The sequence below is a fragment of the Microtus oregoni genome, unplaced genomic scaffold, assembly GCF_018167655.1.
Source record: "Microtus oregoni isolate MIOR12 unplaced genomic scaffold, Mior012 000000F_ref0000247, whole genome shotgun sequence".
NCBI lineage: Eukaryota > Metazoa > Chordata > Mammalia > Rodentia > Cricetidae > Microtus > Microtus oregoni.
The window spans coordinates 10,664,452-10,682,610 of record NW_024543059.1 but is presented as its reverse complement, the minus strand read 5'-3'; the positions used below and the strand labels follow the sequence as shown (position 1 = coordinate 10,682,610).

Below are 18,159 nucleotides of genomic sequence, written 5' to 3'. Positions count from 1 at the left end.
ACCCCAAAGCCATCCCATTCACAAAATGTGAAACCTAGGTTAGTGTTCCCTCTCCCTCTCTCTTTCTGTCTTGTGGATGGCCCTTGTTTTCACCTCTGTCTATTGAAAAGCCCTCCCTCCGTGTAACTGTTTTTGTGCCTTTATAGAAATTAGGCGGATTAGGACAAATTTCCTGATTCTGTTCTGTTCATCTGCTGCATTGTCAATATTGCAGTCAGATTCAGTAGCTACTGTTTCTGCATTTTCTTTATTTTTATTTACAATAATTCTTTTTCCTTTGCTCTCTGTGTAGATTATAGAACTGTCTATGTTCTCATCTCCTAAGGGGTACGATAGAAATTATGTTGGATCTTCATTTCACACCGGGGAGAACTGACATCTAATTCATGAACGTGACGTGTATAGTAGTTTGGATTTTGAATATCCCCAAAGGCCCATATGTTGAAGGCTTAGTTCCCTGATGTAGTGCTGTTGGGAGGTGGAGGATGCCTTGGTGGCTGGGTAGGTGAAAGGAAGTTAGGTCACTGGGGACCATCGAAGGGTATTGTAACCTTTGCCCCTTCTTGTTTCTCTCCCTCCCTTCCTTTCTGGCTGCCATGTGTTCCTACTCTGATACATTGCCTTACCACACACAAAAGCACACAGCCAGCTCATGGGCAGAGACCCTCAAAACAGCGGGCTCCAAACCCTTTTCCTGGCAAGCTGTTTACCTCAGGTGCCTTGTCCTAGTGACCAGAAACTGACGAATGGCAAGTCTCTTGTTTGTTCGTCAGATGTCATCAGCAGCAGCACCTTCTTTCTCTGGGCTAGGAGTAGCACACTGTCATATTATGGTTTGTCATATTACGGTTATCCCCATTCCCCCCCCCCCCCGACTTTTCTATTCCTTGAAGGTAGGACTGGGCCTTCTGTTTCGTGTTTCTTTATATGCTCGGCTGTTGAATTGTAAAGGAGAGACGGTCAATTTCAGAGACCTTAAGCATGAAATAAGACCTTAGAAGAGGCCATTGGTTTTGCTGGCTTCCGACGTCAGGCAGTGTTATCTCAGAAAGATATGGTCTGACTGGAGAGGCTTGCAGCCTTCCTCCTCTCCACGTTCTTTCCTTTCTTTCAGCTCCTCTCCAGTTCTCTATCTTGCTGTTCTAACCTTTGGTCTTTGGTGCCGTTTCACAACTGTGGACAAGGATTCCTGCTCACCTGTGAAAGATCCTGTTATTACTAGTTCAGTCTCTGAACCTATGGCCTACCCAGTGTTACCCTCACTGCAGTGACCCTCCGCGGCTCTGTGCTTTAGAGTGCCCACATGGGATCTTTCTTACAGTTAGATCCCTATCCGGAGCATATTACGATTTTTTTACTTTATTCCCTATAACATTAATATTGTGTTCACTGAGTAGACTCATATCTTTTTTTTTTTTTTTGACTCATATCTTGATATTTGTATTATCTCACTATTCCAGGGTTTTGGTGGTTTTAATTTAATCTAGAAATCATCTTTTTAAATTTAAAATTTATCAGAACCCAAACAAACAAACAAATATGTTTTCAATTTAAAATTAAGAGCTGAATCAAGAAGGTTAATATTTTTCATTTTAAAATTGAAAGTTGAGTCACTGACAGGTTTTTAATTTGTAAATGTCTGTAACATTTAGGGCTTTCCAGTGACATCATCAGTGCACAGCTTGTTGGAGTAGGCTCTCTCTCCCATATGGGTTCTGGGGCCGGAACTCAGGTCAGAGGGCTCAGAGCAAGAGCCTTCATCCTCTGACTCAGCGTGTTGGCACATCATTAACGTCTCGTTTTTTTTTTTTTTCTTTCAGGGCCCTAGAATGCCAGAAGCCATTAATTGTTGCTTTTTAAATGCCTCTCCTTTATCCCTCCCAGCTGCTGTGTGAATCCCTGAGTGTACGAATGCCTTTGGTGTCCTTCACTGAGGTGCTCCGAGGATGCTGGGTCGGGAGCAGTTAAAGGCACTTCTCTGCAACATGCAGTTTTTCCTGTTCTTTTTGAAAGTATGCTTTTCATTTGAAAACTGCTTTTATGGCTTGACACGTACCTTCCCGGGAGCTGACTCATCCTGTGAGCATGCTGCAATTATTTTTATTATTACTTTTATTTTATTACATGTACCTGCCCCGAAGCTCGCCCACCATGTGCCTGTCTAGGAGCTGACTTGTCACGTGACGAAAGCTGTCAATATTTTCAACTTAGGTGAATGCGAACATCTGTTCTAAAGCTTTGTTTGTACAGAGGAGCCAGGAAAATGGCGTCGTTCCTTTTAGTCTTTAGCATATGCTTTTACTCAGTAGCTTCCACTACTGAGTGAACCTCCATGGTTGGCTTCAATAACAGAAGCGTCTCTTTTTCCAGATTGCAGCCGTTCTCCGGAAGCGGAAGCTGGAGTACTACCTGTACAAGCTGTTCCCTGAGATCCTCCAGTCCGCCTCCTTCCTGACTGCTAATGGGGCCTTGTACATTACTTTCTTCTGTGTTTTAAGGTTGGTGCTCACAATCACCAGTTCTTGTTAACTATCTGAGTCACTGTTCTGTTGTTGTGAAGAAACACCATGACTGGGTCAACTTACAAAGACATTTAATTGGTGGCTTGCGTACAGTTTCAGAGGTCCATGGTCCTTATGGCAGGGAGCATGGCTGCGGCAGACATGGCGCTGGATCCTTAGCTGAGAACACACATCCTGGTCCTCCTGATCCACAAATGGTTAGGGAAGAGGAGGAGGAGAAAGAAGAAGGGAGAGTGGGCGGAAGAGAGATAAGAGAGGAGACTAGGCCTGGTGTGGGCTTTTTAAACCTCAAAGCCATCCCCCACCCCTTCCACCCCAACCCTCCCCACCCCTGTGACACAACTGTTCATATAAGGCCACTCCTCTGAACCCTTCCCAAACACTCCAAATGGTACAGCTGGGAACCAGATACCTGAATGTGTGAGTCTGGGGGTCTTTCATCATTCAAACCTACTGCGGCAGATCTGTTTCCTAATTGTCATTCACATTGCTCTCTTTCTAGCTTAGTCTGTGAAATAACATCTACCTCCAAGAAAATTTGTCAAAACAGGAGCCTTGGCCTCATGATGTAAATTTCAAATTACTGGCATGATTATGCAGCAGAAGCACCTCGATATAGCATTCATTTTCTGAAGCCTGCTGTAATTCTGAGATTGGTGGTCAGCATTTCTGATCAGAATCAGAATTCAGGAAAGACCAGAAATTCAGAAATTCACTGTCTATAAGGCTGGGGCCATAAAAGATACGGTTGTGCCTTGAAGGGTAAATAAACTGCCATCTGGAGTCTCCTTCTGCTGGACAGTGTCCTGATTGAGACTTGTATTCCATACCTGTGCTTCCTGCGGTCCACGTTGAGTGCTGTTATTAGCAACCCCCCATTGCTGTTGGAAGCCAACGTTTATATCTGTCAAGTTAAAAGTCACTTCATGTTATCCTCATCTTTGTGTTGCCTCAGGTAGTTTTATTTTAGTTAGAATTAAGCATATAATTGTCAAATGCTCTTCTAGACTTTTTTCCCTTGGAGCGCTAGCATTTATAAACTTCACATAGTGGAGGCAGTAACCAGTAAGGTTTCATGCTATGGAACAGATTGCATCTTGAAATTGCCTTGGACATGTGTGTAAGGAGCATGGGCCTGTGGTCTCTGCGGTGCCAAGACTTGTTAGATCTCCAGGTAGTGACTGCCCTGGAGGCTGCTGTGGCAGCACACTCTTCTGTGGACTGCCTGGCTAACCGGGGGAAGCATAATGTTCTTAACAGTAAGATAATGTCGGTGTTCTCCCTGGAGCTGTCTTCCTGAGTCCCTTTTCCTCAGTAGCTTGGTAGATCCTGTAAGGAAAACCTCCCTGTAGGCTTTTAGGCAAAAGGTTTTTAATGTCTCATAAGTGTTCATGGCAGTTTAAAAAACCCAGACTTCAATTAAGAAGATCATTTCTCAGATTCTTGATCCTTGTCTTTCTATCTCTGCCTGACTTCACACCTCTCCATATGTGTCTGTGTATGTGTGTGTGTATATACACACACATCCCCCCCCCCCACCATATATTAGTTTACTACTGATCAATTTTGTTTAGGTCATTTCTAATATTTAGAGGCTGGTTCTCTCTTTCTTAGGAGCATAACTGTTTGAAAGAAAAACATAACTAAGTCAGGGAATGGTAGTGCATGGCTTTAATCTTAGCATTCGGGTGGTTGAAGAGTTCAAGGTCAGCCTGGACTACATAAGTGAGTTCCAGGCTAACCAGAGCTACAAAGTGAGACCCTCTCTCAAAACGATACATTTCTAATGTCCCTTTGTAAACATAATCAGTTTAAGCTATCTGTAATATTTTGGGTACTCTACAGTGCTAGTAAATAAGAAATGGTATCCACGTAAACCTAAACATTGTAGAATACTTTGGCACCTCTGTAAGAAAACATGAGGGTTGTAAAGGTAGAAGCAGTCTATCTTACATAACACTTGTGAGTCAGGTGGGTGGCCCACACAGTCCAGGAGAGGAGGCAGAAGGTCAGCTTGGAGACAGAGGCTCTCCTGGGTTCCATGGTGAGCTAAAGGACATTATGGGATACTAAACCAGATTCAAGCCAAACAGCATTCAGATAGGTCTACTGTAGCAACAAGAACACTGGGAGTGTCTGCAAACTTGCTATGAGTCCTGCATAGCGCTGGCAGAGAGACAGCTAGTCTGGTCTGAAACATGGTGAATTTGCGGTACTGTGGAATACTTGGACAGAAGGTGGGTGGGGAGGAGAAGCTTCTGTTGGTAAGGGCTGAAATGACCAACTAGGAAGTTCATACAAAAATCCCGAATTTGAATTTCAGGAAGCTACTTGGAAAATTCTACTCCTGGACTCCAGGCTTTGGTGCTGCTCTCCCAGCCTCATATGTGGCCATTCTGATTGAAAGGAAAAGCAGGTAACTCTTACATAGCTACATGTTTAATAGCATTAGCTACCCGAGAGGCTTTGATTTTATTTTTGCTTATTATTTATTATTGCACAGAGATGAGAAATCTTTTCCAACATATTTTTTCTGTTATGCAGCTATTTGACTGAAATTGTATGTGAACATTGTATTCATTGTCTATAAAATAAATATAAGGACATTATCAATATGCAATACAAAAATAATGAACTATAAATATGAAAATAGATAACAGAAATACCAGTTTCTTTTTAATTAAGTAATAGAAAGTTCAGCCTAATGAAAGCATGCACATGCAAATTCCAGTGTAAGCCCGTTTCCTTCTCTGCATAGCACCCATGCCATAACTAAGAAAGTCAATGAATTTTCTGGTCCCTGCTAAAGGCTGGTTGACTAACCCTCATAGCCACTGCCCTCTGAAAGAATCTGGTGAACCCTTTTCTTCATTGTTATTCACATAGAATTTTCCATGCGAACTCATTCATAGCCTCCGTAGAATGTTGTGTAAGTTGTTGAGTCAGAGGATAATTGGGGTTCAAGCTTTTTTGTAAGAGTATTTATCATCGCACATATTGCTAAACTCAGAGGCCTCATGGATGTTGTAATCCTGAGAATTTACAGCGTAGCACAGCCCAGAGATCAGGTGGGGACTTGAGAGTCGCCCTCTGGATTCATAGTCTGGTGCTACCGCTAACTATGTCACCTCTGGCTTATTCTTTATCTGAAAATGGAAGTAATCGTAGTCTGTCATGCTTTCAGATAATCTAGCTAATACATGGAAAAATAATTAGAACAACACAGTTATGTTATGCGTGTGGTAAACAGTTTTTTTTTGTTTTTTTGTTTTGTTTTCTTTTTTTTGCCTGTAAGTAATGAGAGAGTTATTCTGCTCATGGCATCTTGAATTACTTTTTAAAACGTAATTACTTTTTAAAATGAATTACTTTTGAAAACATGTTCAGAAGATAATGACATGCCTTTCTCTATAAGTACCTTCTAGTCACTATGGCACCATTGGCCGTTAGCACTTCAGTAGGATTAGGTTTATGTAGTTATCGGACCATTTCAGCAGGAACTGGTGACATGAGTTCACACCTAACCTCCAGGGTCAACAGTTAGCAGTTCACAGTTTTACTTCATCTGTATCTGAGAGCATGTGTGTAGGTATGTGGCATGGGGAAGCATGTTGTGGACCTTAGGGCCATTTATCTGAAACTTCCTTAGGCCATTTCCCCTCATAACCACCAAGGTTTTAAGGTACTAGGAGTCACTGCTTGCTTTTGTGGATAGCATTATTCTTTGATGATGCGTTTCTTCAGTCTTCAAGATTGTGTTACTGTTAGTATGCAAGGCTTCGATATCCTCATCACCGCTGCAATTATTATGTAGATTATGGTTATAGTAGGTTAATTAATGTCCTTTTCTGGAAATTCCTCCATTATAGTCTGTTACTTTTTTTGGGGGTAAGGAATTATTTTGCAGCAAGTCTAAATACTAATAGGGTCAATGCTATTAATATTATCTTATTGCTTTCTTGCTGGAGAGCGCTGTTGGTCGTGTTTCCTGTCTGTAACCTAGTAAGGTTTTCTATGTAGCTTGATTTATGCCCAGGTTTTTAAAAAATCATTTTATGAAAACTTGAAAAATCCATGCTCTATTATTAGGGTTGAAAGGTGTTTCTAAGTTCTGTGCTGGTAATTACATTGTTTAGATTCTATCTTCACCTGGAGGTAGAGTCTTCGGATTTGCCATAGTGGCACACACCTGTACTTCCAACACGGGGAGGCAGAGGCACAAGGAGCGAGCACTCTGAGTTTGAGGCCAGCCTGGTCTGCACAGTGAGTATCAGGTCAGCCAGGGCAATGTTGTTAAGTCCACGCCAAGTAAATAGATAAACAACCAAACAAACATACAATAAACGTTTTTATTCCTTGCGGTTTGAATTCTTTGTTGTTTTATACATCACAAACAGAATTATTTTTGTCTTTTCTTAGTATCTCTTAACATTTTTGAAATAGTCTGTGTGCCTCTCATTTTGTTTGGTGAACCAATTTGAAAATCTTTGTATTTTAACTAATATATTTATTGGTATCACTGATGCCTTTTATTGATATCACTACCCTGTTTGCTCTTTAATTGTGCATATTATCTTCAGTGAGGTACTGTATGCCCCATTTGTGTTTATCCTTTAATGTTGAAAAGCTGATAGGCTCGGGGTGCTTCTGCCCTCTCTTCCTCTCGCTGCACCTAATGTGAAACTGGGAAGTGCACATTGATGACACTTCCCGTAGAACTCAGTGTTCCTATTTTTACTGCACTCCTGTGTATGTGTACGGTTCTGAGCATCTCGTCCTCAGGAGTTGACTTGTTTAATCCCATTGCTGTCTATACATAACATGGTTTCGTCACCACAAAGATCGCCTGCCCCCTAGGACCAGAAAATCTGTTCTGCACTTGTTTACCTCATGTTGAGGACTTGGAGAGTTGCAGAAATGGAGTCGTGGAAGCGTACTGTTTTCACACAGGCCATTTCTTTTTTAAACTAAGCATCTTGCTGTTGATCCACAGATCAACAAGATGTTCCCTACATCACTAGTTCATTCCTTTTCTATTGCTTAGTGTTCCATTATGGAGATATACTGGTGTGTGTTTATGATTTATTCATTCTGTTGTTATTCTATCCATGACTTGGTATTATTTCTCCATCTATTTTGATTCTATGAAATTTCTTTCATCACCTTTTGTCATTAGCAAAGCGTAGCTAACTTACCCTGTTTCAGAACACTTGTAGTGTTCTTAGTATGAGTTTTTTGTGTCCTCTTAAAGGAGTTGTGGGTTCAAGTGTCTTTGTAGAGTTCTTTAGTCCTCACCATGGTCCATTCCAGGAACTGATTTTTGCCTCCAGTGAAGCCCCTTTGCTCACTCATAACCATTCTTCACTGGCCTAGCAGTCACCAGTCAGTTTCATGTCTACATACTTTCTTCTCTGGTGGTTTCATGTCAGTAGGGTCACACAGTATGTGGTTGTAGTTGGACTTTCCTTTTTGGGCTGCCAGCTCACAAACAAGGACATGGAAACTTACTATTAATTATGAACTCTTGGCCTTAGCTTCGGCTTGTTTCCTAGGTAGCTCTGATAACTTCAATTCACCCCACTTGTTTGTTTGTTTCTTTTTGAGACACAGTTTCCCAGTGTAGCCCTTGCCTGTCTAGGAAATAACTCTGTAGACCAGGATGGTCTCGAACTCATGGAGATCCGCCTGCCTCTGCTTCTGCCACTTGAGCACTGGAATTAAAGGCACACTCCCCCATGCACTAGTGACCTCATCTCCCTTATGCCCATCCTAGTTATTCCTGGTCTGGCTGGTGACTCCCTTTCTTCTCCCACACCCTGCTTTGCCAGAAGTCGCTGCTATGCCTCCTGCCTTGCTATTGGCTCTTCAGCTTTTAATTAAGCCAATCACAGCGACACATGTTCACACAGTGTAGAGGACTGTTCCACAGCATGCGATCATTGGTGCATGATCCTGTTTGTTCAGCTGATGGCTTGAATTTCAGGATCTTGTGCACAGTGCGGCTTCGCTGCTTGTTGCCCTTGGAAAACCCATGCAGCGGGTTCCATATCCTTCGGCTTCCAGTTGTGAGTGATGCTGCCTTGGTTCTGTGTACATTTCTGTATGGATTTCATCTTTCCTTTCTCTGCCTAATAAACCTAGCTGTGGAATTGCTGGCTTAGCTGGTGTCATGTTTAACCTTTTGAGGAACTGCAAGTTGTTTGTTAAAGTAGCTGTTGTTTTCACTTCCCTCCAGCAGTATAGGGTTTTCTGGGTAGTGTGAGGTAGTGTCTCAGTGTGACTTGGATTTGGATTTCCCAGATGGCTAGTGATACCAGACTTCTTTTGATGCGTACCTTCTGTCCTGCTAGTGGGAGTGCAGGCTTGTACAGCTACTTTGGAGATCAATATGGCGGTTTCTCAGAAAACTGAAAATCCACCTACTTCAAGACCCAGCTGTACCACCCCTGGGCATATACACGTTCTCTCCTTCCACAAGGACACTTGCTTAACTGTGTTTATAGCAGCTTTTTTCATAATAGCCAGAAGCTATAAACAACCTAGATGTTTCTCAACCAAAGAACAGATAAAGACAAAATGCATTATTACTTAACTATTAAAAACAATGACATCAGGAAATCCGAAGGCAAAATGGATGGGAATAGGAAAAAAATCATCCTGAGTGAGGTAATCAGACCAAGAGAGACAAACATGGAATGTATTCACTTATAAGTGGATATTAGCTGTAAAGTAAAAGATAATCGTGCTATGGAACACAGACCCCAAGAGGCTAAGTAACAAGGAGGACTTAAGGGGGGGGGGGTTGGAAAAGTCTCTCTGGAAAGGGGAAATGGGATAGATTCTTTTTGAGCGGTCTGGGGGCAGATAGGGTTGGAACAGGAGAGATCAGATGGCGGCGGGAGTGAGGGGTGGGAGGTGGGGGGAGGGAGAAAATACTGGGAGAAGCAACTTGAATTGGGGGGCATTTCTGGGATGAGATGGAATCCCAGTGCAATGGAAAATCCATGAAATCTGTGAGAGTAACCTTAGCAAAGATTCCTGGCAGTGGGGACACTGAGTCTGAACCATCCATCTTCTGTAATCAGACAAGGCCTGAAGTGGAGGTGTTCAGACCCCAACCCAGAAATGTAACCTCCCACCTATAGTTTGTCCTGCATTCAGAATTCCAGAACTGGAGATAAGCAGAATCCTCATCAGAGACCAGAGAGACTTCATTCAGCAACTGTTGGGAGCAGATGCAGACCCACAGCCAAATATTAGGCAGAACTCAGGGAGTCCTGTGGAGGATGGGGGAGGAAGGATCTGAGGAGCCAGAGGGGAAGGGGACTCCACAAGAACACAACCCATAAAATCAATTGACTAGGACTCATGGGAGCTCACAGAGATCAGGGAGCCTGTAGGGGTCTGACCTAGATCCTCTGCAAATACATTATGGCTGAGTAGCTTGCTGTTCTTGTGGGCTTCCTGACAGTGGGGAGGGGGTGGTCACTAACCCTTTTGCCCTCTTGTGGGACCCTTTTTCTTCTATTGGGTTGCTTCATCCAGCTTTGATGTGATGGTATGTACCCTGCCTTATTGTAACTTGCTATACTGTGCCTTTGATTGATATCTCTAGGAGGCCTGTTCTTGTTTGTTGGTCTGGGAAAGAGAGGAGGTGAGAGGGAGAGACTGGGGGCAGGGGAGGAAGGAAAAACTATGGTCAGGATGTAATTTGAGAGAAGAATAAAAACAAAAAATATTTTGTCATTGGATTACTTTTTAGCTATTGAGTTGCAACTCTTTTTAGATATTTTGTATGCAAGTCTCTTACGGTTAGAATTGTATTTGTTTCACTACTTTCTTGGTCATATCTTTCAGAACATAAAAATATTTTGATTAAGGCCAATTCATCCTTTTTTATTTTTATTTTTTGTTTTATTGTTTTTTTTTTTTTTTTTGACAGCATGTCCCTGTACAGTCAAGACTGACTTTGAACTCACTGTGAATACCAGGCTGGTCTTGAACTTGTGATTGTCTTTCCTCAGTTTCCTGAGTGCTGGAAGTACAGATGTACCCACCATGGCAGTCTCTTTTTTAGTAAACTTTTACTGATTGTGCTTTTGGTGTCATATTTAAGAAACACTTACCACCCAAAGATTTGCTCCTGTTTTCTTTAAGAGCTTTATTTATAGCTTTTGTCTATTTTGAGTTCATTTCTGTGTGTGACCGGAAGTACAAGAATATAATGTTTTGCATCTTATCCTTTGCATGCTTATTGCTACTGCATTTAAATGACACGGACCTTGGACCTGATCATGACTCATGTTGTCTGGGAGTCACTGGTACAACCCTTGGAAATGTCTGCAGGAGATGATGGCCAAGCTTTATTTCTCGTCCAGTTTGCGTTTCATGTCATCCTTCTTGTCTTACCGTGTACAGTCTCTTAGCCCTGGTCCTGACGCTAGCAGATGGCATTGTCTTTTACAATCAGCTGTGATGCATGAGCTGTCATCTGCCCATCATCAGCTTTATAAAGTTCACACTTAGTCCGATATACTGTGGACCTTTATTGTGAATAGATAATTTTGCTGCATGGCTTTTCTATATCAATTAATATGTTCATGTGGCTTTTCTTTGGCTTATTTAGAGTGGGTTTTTTTAACCTATGAATGAGGTCAGGGGTGTAGATAATGTTATCTGTAGCTGAATTTCTTGGCAATATTGACAGGTTTTCACACAGAAGAGCGGTTCATGGGGAAGATGGTCCTGCGCATTAGCCCATACATGCTATTGTCACTTTCTTCTTCCTCACCTTTGGGTCAGTCTCTGGGTAGTGCCAAGTATCGACCTGGGACAGCTAGTCTTTGTTGAAAACCGATGAACCATTTCTGGTCGAATTCATTGGTCTAAGTTTATCATTTGCTGAGAAAAATTTAAGACCTTCAGCTGTGGCTGGAGATTGTCTACTCTGTCTCTAGATGAGTTTCTCCCCTGGTTGATCCGTTTCGCCTCTTGGCATGCTTTTCTCAGGCGTGGCATTGTCAGTGTCAAGAGTTTCCTGCAGCACAGCTAGTTTTCTTGTTGCAAAGTGTCTCTCCTAGCTATACAGAGTCGGCATAGCATTTCCAGTCATGCTAACATAGCTGCTGCCGCCCTCAAATACTGTACGTATGGTCTATGCCGCCCTTGAATACTGTATGTATGGTCTATGCCGCCCTTGAATACTGTATGTATGGTCTATGCCGCCCTTGAACACTGTATGTATGGTCTATGCCGCCCTTGAATACTGTATGTATGGTCTATGCTGCCCCCGAAACTGTATGTATGGTCTGTGTTTTTAAATTTAATTTTGAGAATCTGTATTTTTGTATTAAAGTTTTGTTTTCCAGATAACATTTAGTAGTTGAATTTTTGAACAGTATTTATTCTGTTAGTTCTTGACTTTTTTTTTTCATGGTCAACTCATGGAGTTTTGTTAAGAAACATCAATTAAAAATAAATGACATTCTTTAAAACGCAGTATCTAATGTATGAAGAGAGAAAAATTACAAAAAGTGTCAGCAAAATGCAATGCAGAAATGATATTTTACTTCTGTAATAAATACTAATTTTATAAATGTGAGGATATTTAACTTGACATTGCCTTCCTAATTCTTCATTGTTTGTCATGGGTTATACTATATCGAACAGTTTTTTTAAAAAGAAGCCCCCTCAGTTGCCATCCATCCTGCAGGACCCTATGCATACAAGACTGCTTGAGGATCAGAGAGACCCTTCTTTTAATTAGATTACTTAGTTCCTTAACATTTGGTTTATTTTTTGATGGAGTAGGTTAGATCTGCTATTTGATTATTATTTTTTGTGTGTTTTTTCTTCCTTTGTATTATTAGACCACTATAAGACTTTGATTTCATTTTCTTTATTATATTTCTGTCATCTAGGTCTCTAACTTTTCAGCTTCTCAATGTTAATACTTCACTACCTCACAAAATGCAGAAACCTTTGTAGGTTCAGTTTAGAAGCTGATTATGGGATATGTAAGTTCTAATCGTTCATCTTCTACAGCAATAACGGGAGTTGACACAGTGATACCGCAATCCAGATGTTAAGGACGGAAGCAGTGTAGCATATGAGGACATGAAGAGTGTTTGTCTGGAAGTTCAGTGATGCTACGCTGGCATTGGTACCATAGTGGTCTTTTTATGCTCACTTTTCATGGGTGATTTTTAAAAAAGCTTTTGCATATATATTTAAGAAGGGTTTTTGCATTTGTTTCAGTCTTGGTCACTAGTTAGTCACATGAGATTTCCAGTGTTATTGTGTATGGTCTACTTCAAATATTAGTTGAAGTGGTTTGTTGTTGTTTGTTGCTTTAAAAGCAACTAATACTTTATCTTTTTAACTACTGTTGCTACCGGAATTTTTGAGAATCTCACTGGAGTCCTATATGGCACCAGGGTTCCTTCCCCTTTTCTCATTAATGAAAGGATTTAAGGACAGACTGAGAAGGAAGTTTGAGGAAAATTTTATTGAGTTTAAAAGAAAGTTTAAGCAAGTTGTAAATCTCGGCAGCTCCTAGGAGGGAGATGGAGAAGAATTGAGAAGACCACTCGGTTTAGTTTAAGTGGATATGGAGCCATATAGCAGACTGCAGCCACATATGGAAGGAAGCTGAACATTGGAGAAAGAGTGAAGAAGCCCAAAGTATCAGAGAAAACATACTTCTGCCCTGGCCAGCGTCTGAAGGAAGACTAATGAGAAGAAGGGACAATTGTGCCTGTAAGATGGACTGACCCCACAGAACCTCTTGGCCATTTATTTGTAGGGACTGCGTTCTGGGGAGGGAATTCTGGGAAGAACAATACATTTAGCTCATTAAAAATGGAATTCTTGTGTTTAGCTTCAAGTGAAACCACTTTCCTAGGGATGCTTCTGCCTTCCTGAGGGGTGGCCTCTTACCTAGGTCATTGACCTGCCCTCCCACAAGGCTAGGTCTCCAGCCTCACCAGAGGTTTTATTCTTTTCATCTGAAGATAATAGTTTTTCCTTAATGGGCTCTTACTGCTCCTATATTACCATATGGCTGAAGAAGAAAAATCAGTCTTATATGTAATGTGATTTTTTTTTTACGTAATTAAACTGTGTGAAATCTGTTGGTTTTTTTCCCCCATTGTTTATTAGGTGATAAGGTTTATTATACTGGGAAATAGTTCTGTAGGGTTGGTGTTGAGAGCTGTGTATGCACCCGCGCAGCAGCTATACCTGGTTGGTTCTCTTCAAATTTCCAAGGTCCTCTGTTTCTGCCATCTAGGAACTGACCTAGGGCCTTGTCTGTGTCCACCACTGAGCTCTGTTCCCCCACCACATTTTAGTCCTTTAGTCTCCCAAGTCTAGGGACATTTTCAAAGCAGTTGTTACTGCTTTTGTGTGTGTGTGTGTGTGTGTGTGTGTGTGTATGAGAGTGAGTGTGTGTGTATTCAACTTTAAAACCTAGAAAGTAAATATATTTTATTTCTCTATAGGTTGCCTTTTTTGAGTTTTATTTTAAAGAAATTGTTTCAGTGCTTACCTAGAATTTTGTAAGAGTTAATGCAGTCATCAGTTTTTCTCTAGAAAAGTGTATTTTACTTGTTATCAGTTTATATTAAGGTTATATTATATAGCAAGAGCCTCAGTTGCTTATGAGGCAGAGGCAGGTGGATCTCTGTGAGTTCGAGACCAGCCTGGTCTACAGAGCTAGTTCCAGGACAGGCTCCAGAGCCACAGTGAAACCCTGTCTCGAAAAAAAAAAAAATTATAAAAGTGAAGTTATACTGCAAATCATTGTTTTTAGTACTAAATGAAACATGTTATTGTTGTTGTTATTCTTGGAGAAAGATAGAATTGTAGGCTTCAGTTCACAGAGAAATTAACAATGTGAGGGTAGAAGCAGTCAGGTGGCAGCCAGAAATGCGATTTGATTTAGGGGAAAGGTGGTGGTGAGATGAAGTTGGAAGTTTCTGTGTACACTGACATAGAAAAGCCCGGGAAAGAGGTTGTCTGGGCTTGAATGCTAGGAAGCAAAGGGCAGCTCAGTCTTATTTTCAGCAACTATTAGAATATTTTGGAAATACTATAAGAAATAGAGAAATAGATTGTACAGAAATAGAGAAATAGATTGTGCAGAAATAGCACTTGGTGCCTTGTTTTGAAATAGTACTGTTTGTAGTCTCAGTTCTTAAATTTTAGAGCTTTGACAGTGAAAACGTTGTGATTCACGCACTTGGTGCTCGCCCAGGTCATCAGTTTTGCAGTTGTGATGTGGGTCTTTTCTCTGCGTTTTCTGTATGCACAGTAGGTACCTGCACATGTGTGCTCGCATTATCTTCCTCCCTTCTCTCTTCTTCCTGCCTCTTCTCCATCTCACTCTCCCATCCCAGGTCTTGTCAGTTCACCCAGCCTTCTTAGAGTTAAGCCTGCTTTGCCAATTAGTTTCTTATACCTAGTAAGAGAGGGTGCCTAGTTGAGTCCTAATCACACCACTGTGAGCTTCTGAGAGAGCTTTGAAGTTGTTTCCAGGGCTGCTTTAAAAGCTCATGCCACAAAAAACGGGGCCCTCTTAGCTCAGTTGGAAGCCTGCTAACATCTAGCTTACCCTGGGAGGGCTGTTAAGTAGGGGCCTTTTCTGTGACTCTAGGAAATGCCTTGTGGTCCAGAAAGAAGTTGTTCTGATAGACCTTCCTTCCTTCCTTCCTTCCTTCCTTCCTTTCTTTCTTTCTTTCTTTCTTCAGAATTTGCTTTGATATTTAGTTTTCCTTTGGGTAAGTTAAAAACCGTAGTGTGCTTAAAGATGGATTAAGTGGAAACCACTTTCATTTTAAGCACGCTTTGGGGTTGAGTTATCAAGCACTATACTATAGTAGTTAAGAAACATCTAAACAGAGAGGACAAAGATGAAAGGAAGGATGTAATATGCAAATCAAAGAGTTTGGTCTGTAGGTTCATTACCTCCTTGTTTCCACAACTGATGTGCTCCTGCTGCTTAGTGAATTCTGTGGCAGAATGGGAGCCTGCACTCTTCTTTAGACTGACAGCTTGTCTTGCTCCTTCCTCTGCCTTCTAGGGGAAGTACAGCCAAAACTTTCCTTGCTTGGGTGCTGGCTGAGTTTTCTGTCCTGCCCGGTTCCCGCAATTGTTAAGTCCTAAAGAAATCACACAGAGGTCTACATTAGTTATAAACTGATGGGCCCAGTATCTCAGGCTTCTTATTAACTCTTTTTTTTTTTTTTTTTTTTGGTTTTTTTCGAGACAGGGTTTCTCTGTGGCTCTGGAGCCTGTCCTGGAACTAGCTCTGTAGACCAGGCTGGTCTCGAACTCACAGAGATCCGCCTGCTTCTGCCTCCTGAGTGCTGGGATTAAAGGCGTGTGCCACCATCGCCCGGCTGACTCTTATAACTTATATTAGCCCATTATTCTTGTCTATGTTAGCCACGTGGCTCGGTACCTCTTCAGTGAGACAGTCACATCTTGCTTCTTTTGTGGTGGGGTCACAAGCTTTCCTCTTCCCATAATTCTACCGTTCTTGTCGCCCTGCCTCTACTTCCTGCCTAGCTACTGGCCAATCAGCATTTATTTAAAAATATAATTGACAGGATACAGACCATTGTTGCACACCACTTGGGAACTGTCCCTTTGTTTCTGCTTTATCTCCATTTCTTTTACTTTTAGGCTGCAGATGTGCTTTATATATATATTTAATAAGATATGTATGCATGCAGAACTGAGATTGTTTCTGCTAGGCTCTCCAGAAACCTCAGGGAATGCATTATCCAGTATCATTCAGAATCTCAGGATTGGCTCCAAAGCATAATGCAGTAAAGTTTCATACTGAAACACCACTAATTCCTCATTGAGAAGTGGTGGTAGTACTGACAGTACCGCTACTGAGGATTTGGGCAGGATGTTTGGTACTTTCTTTAAAAATTTATTATTTATTTATTTTGAATCTGCTAAAGTGTTACAAAGATAGAATTTTCTTTTTTACTGTAGGTGTGTTGATGTTGTGCTTGCAGGGTTACTTGATGTGCCAGTGGTTTAGTATAGCTGCTAAAAAATTCTGTGTGCTAGCTTAAGAGAGTTCTCCCCTTCAGAGGAGAGAGAGAGAGAGAGAGAGAGAGAGAGGCTGACTGACTCTGTCTCATAAAAAGAAAGACGTGAGGAGAGTGGGAGTTGACTGACTATTGGCTGACTATTGACTATTGGCTGACTATCTGGTCTTTGTATAGGTACTTAAGGGAGGAGTTATGTACAGTTGTGTACATAAATATTGATATGTAGATATGGCATGATATTTACACGTGGGTGCCTGGAGACTAGCAACTTGTTTTATTAATGAAGTTCTTCTTCTGTGGGTCCTGATTGTTCCTGTCATTCATGTCTGAGCGAGGTTTTGAATTTTCGGTTTACTGTTTGCTCTCTGCCCCGAACTCTTTTATTAAGCGTATGACCTTTCCCTTAGAGAATATAACGTGTTTCTTTGTTTCTCAGATGCACTAAGTGTTAAATAAGTGATTTAAAAGCTGTGATTCTACCTGCAGTCCCATTAAGTATGTCTGGTAAAAATACTTCTTTTTCTGATGCTGTATTTAGAGAATTTTCGTCTTTGGCAATAGAAAGTTCCTTTGCTCATGACTGCTTACTTAGTAATATGATAAATATCCAGGTGATTTAGTAGAGTTTGTAATCAGTTACAAATGGATTGTAATTGCTTATGTACAAATTGAAAATTGCCTGTGTGCCAAATAAAAAGATAATCTGATGTTTTAATAATGTTGCCTTTAGCCAGAATTGTTCTCTCTGGCCTTGACTTTTGGCAAGGTAAATTCTTAAGAATTCTTCTTACTGAAATTTGGATCCGCTAGCCCAGTGTTTCTCAACTTTCCTAAGACTGCGACCCTTTGATACAGTTATTTTTTTGCTTCTTCATAACTGTAATTTTGCTATTATTGTGAATTATAATGTAAATATCTGATATGCAGGAGGTCTGTGACTCCTGTGTGAAAGTCCTGTGACCCGCCCCCCCAAAGGGGTCATGACCCGAAGCTTGAGAACCACGTCTCTGGCGCAATCCTGTCCAAAGTATTTGCTACTCTGCAGGGTTGCTTAAATTCAGACATTTGAGATCAGCCTGGCCAATTTAGTGAGATTCCATCTCAAAAATGAAAACAACATAGAGACAGATTTTACTGGGTTTTCTAATAGCAACAAATTAATATTACTTTAAATATTTAATGACAAGTAGAATTTTATTATTTATTATACTACTAGAATGACGTAGATAGTCAGTGTAGGTTCAACTCCACACATTAAAGGAATAGCTCAACACAATCTGCTTATTTTCTAATATATTAATATTAGTATGTTTGTAGACTCCTGGTAATTCTTCCTAATAGATTTTTTGATAACGATAAAGTGATTATAAAATCAGATCAAAGCTTAATCTTTCTTTTTTAAAAATTATTTACAGGAGAGGGCTGCTCACAATTTATATGGCCAACTTGGTAAGTAAAGCTGTTTTTCAATTTATTATTATTATTATTAATGGAAGAAGGAAAAATGTGACTCTTGAGGCTGTTGGCTGTGTGTTTCAGAGGCTCATGTTGAATGGCAGGGGAGCTTG

The 18,159-nt window shown here is 41.0% G+C and overlaps 1 protein-coding gene across 1 annotated transcript in view; it reads left to right on the top strand.

Annotated features, from left to right (window-relative positions):
- Nucleotides 1-18,159, top strand: part of Tmem135 (transmembrane protein 135) — a 165,937-nt gene that overhangs the window by 18,297 nt on the left and 129,481 nt on the right. The window contains exons 2-4 of the mRNA XM_041656765.1: nucleotides 2,371-2,498; nucleotides 4,846-4,938; nucleotides 18,007-18,040. Coding sequence (XP_041512699.1) covers nucleotides 2,371-2,498; nucleotides 4,846-4,938; nucleotides 18,007-18,040 — 255 coding nt within the window. The remainder of the gene's footprint in view (nucleotides 1-2,370; nucleotides 2,499-4,845; nucleotides 4,939-18,006; nucleotides 18,041-18,159) is intronic.